General features: G+C 42.3%; 1 protein-coding gene across 1 annotated transcript in view; it reads left to right on the top strand.

Annotated features, from left to right (window-relative positions):
- The window catches only part of LOC138515709 (stimulated by retinoic acid gene 6 protein-like), an 859,180-nt gene that overhangs the window by 279,605 nt on the left and 566,353 nt on the right, over nucleotides 1–13,222 (top strand). Inside the window, exons 6-7 of the mRNA XM_069630368.1 lie at nucleotides 2,819–2,864; nucleotides 3,732–3,863. Coding sequence (XP_069486469.1) covers nucleotides 2,819–2,864; nucleotides 3,732–3,863 — 178 coding nt within the window. The remainder of the gene's footprint in view (nucleotides 1–2,818; nucleotides 2,865–3,731; nucleotides 3,864–13,222) is intronic.

Below are 13,222 nucleotides of genomic sequence, written 5' to 3'. Positions count from 1 at the left end.
GACTTTCTCACACGGAGAAAAGTTGTGCGAGCGTGTGTGAGTCATGTCCCTCCTCATCGCCAGTGTTGCATTCTACTCCAGGTACCCCATGCAGTGTGAGAGGCTGTGCTGCACCATAGCTGTAGACCGTGGCCTAGTTGCATAGCATGAATAAAGCATGTCACGCCAGGTTTACTCTCAGCTCCGAACTGCCGGATTTCCGGCTGTTCGGGTACTTTATTCACACGTCACGACCCGACGTGCGTGGTGACATGACACGTACATAACATCGGGTTTACCCATGTCCGATGTTTTACTACCTGTTGTATGAGGTTCATTTAGATAAACACCACTTTTTTAATGGCGATGATCATTCACCAAGCAACAGGGAAACATGAGTGCTCAATCCTACTGAACTAGAAGCTAGATTGCCATCAGGTTTATGCAGGATGTTACAAAACATCTACAATGTGATGGTGATCGATATTGCACAGCACATCATGTTCACAGTAGTGAGAAAGACATGATGAAGCAGGATTCACTGCTTAAGTCACTCACAATTCATTGTGCTGCAACCCATACAGATCAACTATCCACACAGGTACTTCTGTCTCTATCATATATGTTTTAACTTTGGTACAGGGTCAGCAATACAGCCTGACTTGCCTTTAACCACACACTACGATCCTTCAAAGACAGTCCTAATAGACCTCCTCAGTTATTTACAGAATTTTTCAAAACATTAGGGGAAGGCAAGATGTGGTGTGTGCCGTCCCACCACATTGGAGATGTGTTACATGGAACTCCCCCGTACACCTGCAAATAGGGTGAGTACGCCTGGGGAATTGTTAAATAAAAGGCAGTAGAAACTCACTATGGTGCACCACGCAGGTCGCCTTTCACACTAGCTAACCCCTTTTACCGTTGTCTGCTCTTCTTTCCCTCAGGGTGTCCTCACTTGCCCTGAGCAAGGCGTTTTTTCACTGCTACGTCGCTGTTACTCGCTGAAACTTGAAGTACGACCTCATCTACATCTTTGGGGTCCTCGAACTTAATTTTGACAAGTCCACCCACGCAGGCAGACCTAAAAGTGGATACCCAGACCAAAAATTGTATGTCCACACAGGGGTGAAGCACTAACCTCTGTGTTTTGAACTTGACAATGAATAGATGAAAGTCCACTTAATTATTATACATAACTTTGGAGGAGCTAACTACATGAATCAATTTTGCCAGATGAATCAGATTATCAAGTTTGTTGAAATAACACAGTTAACAATTTTGAAGTAGTAAATCGAACGTTGGTTATTTATAATGTATAAACACTTAATTGTGTATTGTATGTATGTTTACACATTTCTAAACAAGACCTCTTTGATTTTTGTTGCACAACCTTCTTGAATATTATTTTCATGAATTGTATAACATTTATGTTTTAGCACAGTTTGTTGTCTTCAAATGTGTGAATGTATTCTCAAGTGGTATAAACCACTTGAGAATACATTCCTTGGTTACTCCAAGGTTTTCTGTTTGATTTGTTTGTTTTTTCAGCTCTTTTGAATATATGTTGAGAGTTTTCCTGTCTCGGTGTACCCAGCGTGATATCCTGTTGGTACACGCCACCATTACGAACAATTTCTTTTTAATTAAACAATTACGAACAATTATACACAGTGGGGAACTTTTCTTTGTTGATAGTTATACATTATCCCTACCACCACTGTCACTAGGGGTAGACCCTTTCTGCTTTAGCTGAGTCCCTCCTGGGATCATGAAGCACTTCTGTATGATTGCAGCTTGCCTTTTCAAGTTAGAAATCTGCATGGTGATGCATCACAATGTCTCACAAGGCCTGTTTAAATGGACTAGATTCCTGTTCCCTACATGGTGATCAATCCACCTCATGTACTTAGCCTGTGAGTCGTTCTAGTCCAAACAAATGTGTTGTCTATAATGATTGTAGGCTTTAGCCGATTAAATTCCTGTGTCAGATAGAAAAGACATCTAGTTTATCTAATGCAACGCTTTCCTGATGGGACTTTCACATTGCTACACATATTATGTGAGTCACACACTAAAATATAGAAAAGGTTCAACACAGCACTGGCCACAACAAGCAAAGAAGGTAGAGAGATACCAAATCTGCATATCTATGATTTGTAATGTTGGCAAGCTGACAGGGAGCTCACGAGTCAAACTCTTGAGTCATCTTTGCTCCTTGAATTGAACCATTGAACGTGTACCTGCATGTGATAGAACTCGTTCACCACTTTTTTGGAGGGTCAACTTGGCAGCCACTTTCACTCGTTTGATGCCACGCTACGTAACACTAGAACTCCCACATGTGTAGTTGTGGGAAGCTTGATTGTACTACTATACCACATCTTAAAAGGAAATCTAGTGCAGCACAATGAACGGGAGTGTGTCCAATCAACTCATTTTGTTAAAGCAATCTTGACTTCTTTGCTAAATGATCAAGCCTGTAAAACCTATGCTCATTGGCAGTTTACACCATACCGTAGAAGACAAACATCTTTTTTTATTCCTAAATACGTTGAGGACTATCACTAGCTAGTTAATGTATACACGGTTCCATGTGAAAGGAGGAAGTGTGGGAAATGTGCTGGATAGTGGTTTAGGTGATAGGTTTTGAGTGGTGGCCAAATGTTTAAAGCCCATTCCTTTACTATAATCATATACACATTCTACAGGTTCCCCCATCTCTTTTTTTTAGTCACTGCTGGTTTGTTCTCAAAAACTGTTTTTTAAGCATTGATTGTAAAAAAATACACTTTATGGTTCAAGTCTGTGAACATTCTTGTCATTCACTGTTTTTCAGGTGTATTGTCACCACCATACATATCGTGACTTGCCCCCATGGACAGGTAAGCTGATTTTAGAATAATTTGTAAAAGTTCTATTTTTGCGGCATAGACCTGTAGCTCAGTTCCACTGCGATTCTGAAATAATCAATTTTATGGGCTAAGGGATAGGAGACATTTCAAGCAGAGAGAAACTAGAAGCATGTTGCCAAATGCAATGTCCCTTGCCTGACTTAAATTCATGTTTATTTGTAAATCAGTACGTTGTAATTGACTGCAAAATCATAAAATGTTCCCGATATCTGTGCAAAGAAAATTGTACGTGGAACCTGGAGGTAGACCAGTGAGCAATCTTCCACAATAACATTAATATCAATTTAAATAATGAATAATGATAACAAGGTACAATGAATGTAATAAAGTGAATAATATAAATATAAAGAAGCACAATGAATAAAAGGAAACTCCAACCAAAGAACAAAAGTTTCCAAATCTGAGCTCAGAGATTGACCGGCCTCAGAATTTGAGACTGAAGAATTTACAAATGCATAGCTGAACTAGGGAAGGTCGATGGGGAATATGACAAAGGTATACAATAAAAACAATTGCTTCCAGTGGTGAAAGAGTTCCTAGAGAAGTGGCAAGGATCTGAGGGTAAAGGGCAAAGCACACAGGAAAAACATTTGTAAGTAGTCCATCATAGAAAAGTTTGTGGAGGCATGAAAATGCATACTAACTGCCACGGAAAGAATAGTTGTCAAATAAAATAAAACAAGTGGCATGCAAAATGATCTTATTGTGTAAAATGGTGAGAGTATGTTGAATTAATTTTTTGTGAATGCAGAACCTCTCCCGCTGCTCCTCTTGGTCCTCACCCAGTAGTTGTGTATGTGGCCTAATAGATATTCACATCTTCTCTTTCTTTTATAGGATGGTCAGTTCCAAGAGGTCATCATAAATTGGCCTTCCCTCCTATGTTTGGTTTTCCTGTTGGGCCGATTCCTTCACATGTTCATAAAAGCTGTGCGGGTCTATTTGGGATTAGAAGACGAAGGAACACCTGTAGGTACAAAAGATATGTATTGTCCATGTAATTAGCACTGGGTAGTCAATGTTTGTATTGCTAGGCAAAACATGCTTTGTATTTTGTATTTATTAACTGAAAACGAAATGTGATTGTCCAAGAAACACTGTACAAAAAATATTGATGGTCGGAACAGGATCCTTAACATAGTCATTAAATAGTAGTGATGAGGACCCAGAGGGTGAAGGAGCAAAAGGAGTGGGCAGTACCGGGCAGCTGGAGAGGTTGGAATGCTACGGGATGAGTAGCAGGAGATAAAGCCAATCAAAGTTTAATATGGCTAGCCCGTGCATTGATTTGAACACAAGAAGAACAATTTTGAATAGGAGGCAATCTTTCATCACTAGCCATCCTGCCTAAAGTTGGCGTCTGGGAATGGGCTAGAATTGTGGGATTGTGGGACAAGTAAAGTTCATTACTTTGTTGAGAGAACTAAAGAAGTAGAGGCATAGTTTTCTGAAGAGGCTGGAGCACTAATCCAGTGTACTGAGGACCAGGGCAGTGGTGAGTGTTTGGGTAAAGCAAGAGACTAGGTTAGTGGATGTTTTGGCTGCTCAGAGATTAAGCCTGCAACCCATAGATGTGAACGTATTGAACTACTGTAGTTAATATCCCTGACAAAGAGAACCCCCTGATTCCAATCCTCTGGGAATGGGTAAGGAGATCAAGGGAAAGGAGTTAGGGGTGTAGTAATGGAGGCCATGGGAGGATCACTTCAGTTTCAGAGGAGTTGAGCATCAGAAAGGGCAAGACTACACAGTAATGGAGAGCAGGGGGAGAGTTGGAGGTGTGAAAGGACAGCTCTGGGGTGAAGCATAGACAGAAGAGGAATGTTAGAATATCACAACAAAGCGATGCAACACAAAGCTTAAGAAGGCGATGGATGTGCAAAGAGAGGAGGTGCAAAGTCTCAAGAGGAAGGGACAAACCACCAAAACCTCTGTTACTCCTAGACGTTGAGTTGGAAGAGATCCCAGTTCGCTAGAGAACGAAGAAGGTATAATCAGCCAAGAAGGTAGTCGCCCAAGCTAGAGATATGCCTTCAAAACCATGATGTGAAAGGATCTGAAGGAGGGAGGGATGAAGAAGCTATATTAAAGGATCCAGGGAGATCAAACAGAATGAGGATAGATGGCGGATAGAAGGGATGAACCACAGTGAAGGGGCTACAGACATGGGCAAGTACTATCTCTGTGTAGAGTCTGCAGTGGATCCCCAGTTGGAGTGGGTCACTGAGTCATTAGGTTTCCAAGTAGGCAGTGAGGCGGTTGAAAACTAAATGTTTAAATGCTTTGGATTTGTGAGGATGGAGGGAGAAGGTTGATAGTAAGCTGATTTGTTAGGGTTAGCTGTACTTTTCTTTTGGATGGGCATGATGATGGCCAGCTTAAAACAGGCTCAGGGGAAACCAGAAGAAAGTGAAGGTTTGATGAGAGCAGCGAGGTAGGATTTGGTCAAAGCTGCTACCTCCTTCACTGTTAGAAGTACGAAGAGGTCAACATGAGCACAGAGTGGTTGGCAGTCCGGAGGATAGGTACCAGTTAATTTGGGGTTGTGGGTGCACAGTCCTATAGTGATGAGAGGGTGACGGTGAGAATAATGAAGGGCTGAAGTGGGGGAAGTAAGAGAGAGGAAGGCAGAGAGGTACACTGAATATTAGATATTTTGGAGAAATACCTGGCAAAGTTGTCTCCTGAGCACGAGGAATAAATCGAATCAAAGGGTGCCAAGCAAGAAGTACATAATCATCGATTGCTTGTGAAGATGAGATTGAAAGGGTAGCTAATTAGTGTAATACTTCGATGTGGAAGAGCTCAGAGCAGTAGTGAGCGTAAGTAGTGACTCCTTGTAGGAACAAGTAGACATGAGCCATGGGGTTGAAGCCATCAGCACAGGTTAAGAAGCATGATTATCTTCAGTTGTTGGATGTGTAGGATGGCCCATGGTTGAGGGTATAGGCAAGAGAGGGTGTGGCATAGAAAGCAGATAATGGTACTTAAAGGGAATTGCCAGTGTCACATTAAACACCAAAAATGCCAATTCAATGGTGTCGGCAAGAGGTGAGAAGAGGTTTATTTATTTATTTTAATTTTTGTAAAGCACCGCACGCCTGGCCTCAGAGAACAAATCCTGACTTGGTCTATAGACAGAGGGCAATAGAGTCAGGGTTGAATTTTCATCTCACGATTTTAGATGGAAAAGGAGTTCATGTGGGGTGGGAAGAGACAGGGAAGTATACAAAAGAAAATTTAGAGGATGAAAGGACAAAGGAGGAGGCATAAAAGCTTAGAGGGGAGGAGAGAAATATGAGGTCAAGCGAGTTGCCTCATTTGTTGGTCAGCAGGTTATCGAGGATGACCAACGGATGATCAGAGAGAGTTGGACATTGTGGGCATTAGAGAACACAGGTCTCAGGCGCTCTAAGTTTGGCAAGCGTCTAACCCTTGACCCTTTGTGACCTTGGCCTTGGCCAATAGGAAGTCATCCACTGGAGTCACACTTTGCTGCATTTGGATCTTGGCTAAAAATGCTTGGGCTGCATACCACTGGAAGAGGCGGGCATCATTGAATGTGTCTGCAGCCTTCACTGGCTATTTTGGCCCATTCAGGGCTGGTCATGGTGGTCGACATGGCACTATGCTGCTTTTATGAGGCAATTCTCCAAAGTTACATTCATAACAAGACATCTTCTTTTTGCTTTATTAATCAGTAACCACATTCACTTGGGCTTTTCCTTCCTATATTATTTCCAAGTTCTTCCTGGCTTTATTTCAGTTTCTTAGGATTTAACTCTAGAGATGCCTACTATACTGAAAAAAGAAATTGCTGTCTCTTAAGAACAACTTCAGCTTCTTTTCTGTTACAACTCTCAGAAAGATCCATGCTAATAACATCTTGAAAATAACACTCAATGTCAAGGCGCACATCCCATCATCCCGGTCCCTCCCTTCCACCCATGAAGCCATACATCCTCATCAATGCCAGGTTGGCTATTTCTAATGCCCCACCTATCTCTGACCTTATTCTCAACCTCACGATGCATCCGCTACTTATCACTGAAACTTGGTTAACAGTAGATAGAACTACCATTTTTTACAATCTGACCTATGTTAATTTCTCTAGGCAACAGATCAATAGAGAAAGTTGTCGTTGGGGTTGAATTGTCATTATTTTAAACTCATCCTCTCTGTGTCTTACTTCTAGCACTTCAAATTCAAGGCCACATTTTTGTTCCTTTTTGCTAACACTGTCTGATTCTGATTCAACCAGTGTTATTTTGGGGTATTGACACCCAGCTCGGCCATTAGCTTCCACCCAACCCTTGAGGACCACCTTGCTTCCTCAATTTTTTCCATCCTTAAACTCTTGGTGCTTGGGGACTTCACTATCTAGTTAGACCACCCTAGTGGCGTTGATTCGTCTAGACTACTGGATATAGCTGGCTGTCACTCTTTACACCCTTGTGTAACTTCCAGCTCATACTCTGGAGGACATTGCCTTGATGTAACTTTCACTCGTGATATGTCAAATAACTCTTCATTTCCTCACTTTTCGGGTACTTTATCTTAAAAAACATTCCTTACACCAATGTTAGACACCATATCCCTCAAGATACAACACACTCATAAAAAGCTCTTCTGAACGTTAGTTACAAACTCCTTCTTTGATGAATGTCTAACCTCCTTCTGGACCACAATTGACAAAATGCGACTTTCTTCCACACCCTTCAGAAAATCCACCAACCACTAGTACTCACAGGAACTTAAGACACTTAAAGAATATTAAACAATTAAAGAATCTTCTTATAGGAAAATAGAAAAATGATGGTGTAAATCCAGAAACTTGTTTCATCTACGAGACACCTCTGTCGCCTTCTTGTATATAAAAAAAGCAATCTTGAAATCAAAATTTGATTTTCTACACATCTGCATTAACTTTGCCTTTAACAGGCCTGCAAAACCTTTCTCTACAGTCCGCAACTTCACTAATCCCCCATGCACTAGGCATCAACTGTCCCGCGTTTCCCCCAGTGGTGCTTGTGGAACCAATGGCAGTTGCGACTCCATTGAATAGCACAACACGTCTTTTCAGTAACGTACGTGCAGGTCTAGTGTTTCTCCAACATGGCTGCTGCTGAGTTGCATTTACTCTCTATGCATCCTGTGGTCGGCGCGTTGCAACCTTACTACTTTTGTGTGCTTTGGGGTAAGTGGCTGTTTTCCTTGCTAGCTCGCTTCTGAGCTCTTGGCTTCTTGGTTGCTTGGCTTCCTATTTGCCTCCCACTTCGGTGCTGCTCTCTTCCAGCTACGAGTGCTTCTGTTTCTCTCCACGGCTCTGCCGCGTCTTTGGTTCCTTTCTCCGCTGTGGCTTTTGGGTTCTCGCTTACCTGCTGGGCTTTGCCTGCCGGAACATTCTTCTTTAGGGGTTCCCCTTTTCTGCGCTTCCTTTTGGAGTGTGGTTCTCCGCTTTTCGCTCCGCTCCTTCGGAGAGAAGTTCCCTGAGTTCCACCACCCGTATCTATCCTCTAGAAACCTGGCTCCCTCTGGTACTTCTTTGTGTCTGCATATTCCTGGACTCTTGCATTGCCTCTGGACATTGACTTGAACCATTTCGCTGACACTGCAGGATTCTCATGACAACATTAAGGGGTTTTTTTCTGCCTACATAGGCTTTTTCCCCATTTCGACTTTCCCTGAGAAGAGGCCACTAATCCGCCAGTCCATATAGGCAGACATAGTGGCTTCCCGCCGAGGAAGACCTTAGCTCTACAATAAGAAGAAAGCACTGCAAGTAAGGAGAAGAGGAAAGGAGACCGCACCAGCTCTAGTGAAATGGGTTAGGACGAAGAGGAGTTATCAGTGGTGAGTGATGAACCCTGCACACTTGACAGCAACTCCTACCTACTGCTGACCTGACTAACAAATACAACGCATTTTTCCTTAACAAAATACTTTCAATTCTTAATAATCGCCAAAAAGAGGTAACGTCAGACAGACAGATCCACTGACCTATCCATCACTAGACCACTGGATTACTCTTTTGTCTTTAATGAAGTTCTCAACAATGACATCCTTCCATTGCACGTTAAGTTCAAAACTCACTTGTTGCCAAAATGATACATTGCCGCCATTGCTGGCCCAAGCTAAAGCCTTGGTCCTTGTCAACTGTGTCACCAAACTTGCAAACCTTTCTCCACAGGCGGGGCTTTCCTCATGGCCTCAAAAGAGCTCTTTTTATCCCTTTTAAATAAATAAAAAGCCAATTCGATCCCACTGTCCTCAATAACTATCGCCCGGGGGCCTGCCATAGATGGCTAAAGTCATTGAGAAGTTTGTAGCCCAACAACTAGCACTGTTTTTGGAGGACAACCACGTCTTTGATGTTCTCTAATCTGGTTTTCATCCCAGGCATAGCATCAAAACTGCCCTGGTTGCTGTTTGGGATGACCTGTTACACCACTCTGATCGAGCCCATCTGTCTCTAATCTTGCTGAATCTGTCTGCCACCTTCGATACGGTGGGTGACTCAATGTTTCTATCCAGACTCTCCTACACTGTTCGAGCTCAAGGAGTGGCACTACAGTTGTTTTGTATCTTCCTTGCTGGTAGAAAATAAGATTTGCCAAATTTAGATCTTTTGCCTCTTCCCCAGCCCCTATCACCTGTGTTGCCCCTCAGGATTCTTCCCTTTCCCTCTTCTTTTTAATATATATATTCTCCCACCAGTGTCCATTATTCAAAGTTTTAACGTTCAATTTAATTCATTTGCAGATGACAATCAAAGACACCTTCAGCCAACTTCAGCTAACTTCCCTCTTCTTTTTAATATCTATACTCTCCCACTAATGTCCATCATGGAATCGTACCATTACTGCGACGATAATATGTCGCCTGGTACGAAACTGCGCCTTTGCACAGTAAAAAAATACCAACCCTCATCACTGCGACTGAGGGAAGCAGAGGTTGCGGGGTTGCTCCTCTTAGTTGTGGTAATGGGGGTTGTGGAGGTGTCCCCCTCTTCCGTTAAATGGAGAGCGGGGGACAAGAAAGTTTTACGAAAAAAAAGGGGACCCAGCCTGGCCAGCACTGACCCACGTAGGTGGGTAGGAACTGACGCTGCAAGGATTGAGGCCAAGAGGGGAATGGGGTAAGGAGATGCGGGCCACAGTGATCTATCTGATCACTGCACCACGCCGTAATGGTCGTCAACATTTTTGTCGGCAGAATTCCGGGTGTGCAGTGATGACATAGATTCTCCATTATTTAATGTTTTAATGTTCAACTTAATTCCTTTGCAGACAACAATCAAAGACACCATCAGCCAACTTCAGCTGTTTCTTGTCCAAATCAAGTCCTGCCTTGCAAGGAATAATCTCCAGCTCAAGCCATCAAAAACAGAGCTGATGTTTTTGGGCCCGACTCTAATCGACAACCTCTGCCATCCTCTCAGTTTGGTCTTCCGACTACCTTAGCAACTAAGGCTAATAATCTTGGGGTCATTCTCGACTCAGAGATTTCACTATCTAAACAATTCAATAAAAGTGTTAGGTGTGCTTTCTTGAGACTTCTCTGGCGTTTTCTTCCTCACCTACCACAGATCAACCATGCACCAGTGGTTGGGGCAATGGTACATTTTAGGCTCGATTATTCAAATGCTTTTTATGCTGGCCTACCCAAATACCTCCACCACTGTCTACAGAACACCCAAAACACATATGTGTGTTCCGCAGTAGAATCTATATTTGGAAGAGTGTAAACATAGTTATTGAATATCCTCGGATCCCTGGAGTTCTCACTGAAGTAACATCATACATGTCTCGAACAAATCTAGGTGGGGAGCTCCATTCTCAACCACCGGGACCTTATGAGGTAGTCAAGCATAACTTCTTTCCAGGGAAAAGGGATCTTGGTGAGCTACAAAAGAGCATCTCTCCTGGATTCTTCCCTCTTGCATTCCATTAATACGACACCACTGACTGCACAGGGAGCTGATTCAAAACGACCTCACAACAAGGGGTCAACAAGTCTCTTGCTCATGGAAGGGCAGGAACCACCGGATGGTGAATTCAAGGCCCATGTGATAGTGGAAAAGTGTTCCTGCTTAAGGGAGTACAATTTCAAGAACAACACCTCAGAGTGACAGTGGTTACAGATGCACCACTGGAAGATTGGGCGACACACTTAGAAGACCTACTTATGGTCTTAAGAAGAAAGGTCCGTACACATAAACATTTTATAGTTGAAGGCGGTCAGATGGCCTTCTGCTCTTTCCTACCAATCCTCTGGAACAACCTTCAGAAAAAAACTCTGAAAGAAGATGGTCAAGATCCTCTCAGATAATAATAACACAATCCTGTTTTTGTATCCATAAGCAGAGAGGTACCAAGTCATGAACACTATTGCTGGGTGACCAAACTCTTTTGGGATGGACAATCCTGGAAGGTAGTTTTCTCATTCAGTAACATCTCCCAGGGGCAACCAATGTCACTATGGACACACTCCGTTGGGATCTATTATCGTGGCATTAGTAGGTGTTAACGAAGGGCAGAGATGGGGGGGGGCACTGCAGTGTAAAAACAGTGTTATAATCTGTGATTTAATTTTTCAATAAAACTGCCAAATTACATAACTTGTAAAAAAATATTTTCAAGTGCAATAGGGAGAAGTCTCAAGGCCACCCAAGACTTGGGGAAAAACATGTAAAACATAACCAGTTGTTGCCAGCTGGTAATCCCAACTATGCACTCCTCGGGGGACTTCATGATCCCTGGTGTATTTAAAGGTCTTAGACAGTGATTCCCTGATCTTGGGATTCCACTGACGGACCTGTACTGTTTCTAGTTTCCAAGAAGGAGTTTCAACGAGTCATTCTGTCAACAATTGTACAATGACTTTACAATAACAGAATTCATTAAAGGAGAGATTTTACAAGTACTATTCATAAAACCGCAATGAAATAGCATGAGTCATCGTTGTGTTTCAAAATTATAATCAAGAAGATTCAATATAAATTCAACGGTCATAAAAGGAAAACAAGATTTGCAAATCCAACAAACAATCCACATATACCACATATGTAGGAAATGTTTTCATCAAACTGTGTCACATTGTTTATACCATGGGTTTGAAACCTATAACAACAAAATAGTTGTAATTGTCCAATAAACTCCTTGTTCAAACACAATTGCCAACGCGTTTCGGATTAGTGATAATCCATCTTCAGGGCTTGGGAGTTCCTTGCTCCATGGGATTTCAAAAATTACTTTTCTACATGCGGTGATCACCTAAAGGGCAATAAATAAACCAACTTAGTTCAATTCAATGTGAAATATTCAGGATGTTTATCAGTTCCATAATGTAAGGTACTGACCTTGTTTCTAAAGGACAGTGATGGATGTAGAACCCTGTATAGTAAAAGACATATATACAAAACATATGTTTCAATAATCATCCGACAGTTGCAAATGAAGTCTGCGTCCATGTCAAGTAATTAAAGGTGAATAAAAATTACTCACCCGGCTGTTCTATGGGTTGTAATGGCCGGGGATGGAAGTGTAAAGCCGGCCGGTAAACAGGAGGCTGTATTCACTGATCAAAACAGAAAAGGTTCAGTAAGAAAGCGTCCCCTAGGAGACGCATTTCTTTTCCAGTAATAAATGCTAGCCGCTCAACCGTTTCCCACACTATATCATAACTCGAGATGGAGCATATAAGGGAACTTCTGTGATCGGCAACGGGTTCGGATGGGCAGGTGATGGGATCTGTGTGCTGGTCTTTTGACATATTTTGCACATCTTGATGAAAGTTTTTATATCGGCGTGGATACCTGGCCACTTAAACTTCCCACTAATATGTGCCTGGTTCTTAGACTGTCCTAAATGCCCTCCGGTAAAATGGAAATGCACGATTTCCAGTACAACCATTCAGTGGCTTTTGGGTATTACAAATTGTGTTTTTACTAAACCTTTTGTAGAGGTTTCTCTTCTATAAATCAGTCCTTGTTTTGAGAGGAAAAAGCGACTTCCCCAATTCTAAACCACCTTCTTCTGGAATTGCTTGTAGAAAAGCTTCCGCTAGAGCTGGATAACTTCGCTGGACGAAGGCTAAGTCAGGATAGGTGGTGGGTTCTTCTCCCTTCCTTTCTTCGATGTCATGAGATTTATCAGCTTCCCCAAAGCCTAAGTTACCTCTTCCTGTTTAATCTGGTTAACTTTCTTTAAACTGAGGAAATAGAGCTCTTTCAAAAATTCCCTGTGCAATTTGATCTCTCTAACCTACCTCAAAAGGGATCTTGCCATGATTTTGTAACAGAGCCTTCACATCTCCCCGAAAGTCAG

Source organism: Ambystoma mexicanum, chromosome 6q (genome assembly GCF_040938575.1).
Source record: "Ambystoma mexicanum isolate Mex_15411 chromosome 6q, UKY_AmexF1_1, whole genome shotgun sequence".
Classification (NCBI taxonomy): domain Eukaryota; kingdom Metazoa; phylum Chordata; class Amphibia; order Caudata; family Ambystomatidae; genus Ambystoma; species Ambystoma mexicanum.
This window is presented reverse-complemented; position numbering and strand designations above follow the sequence as displayed.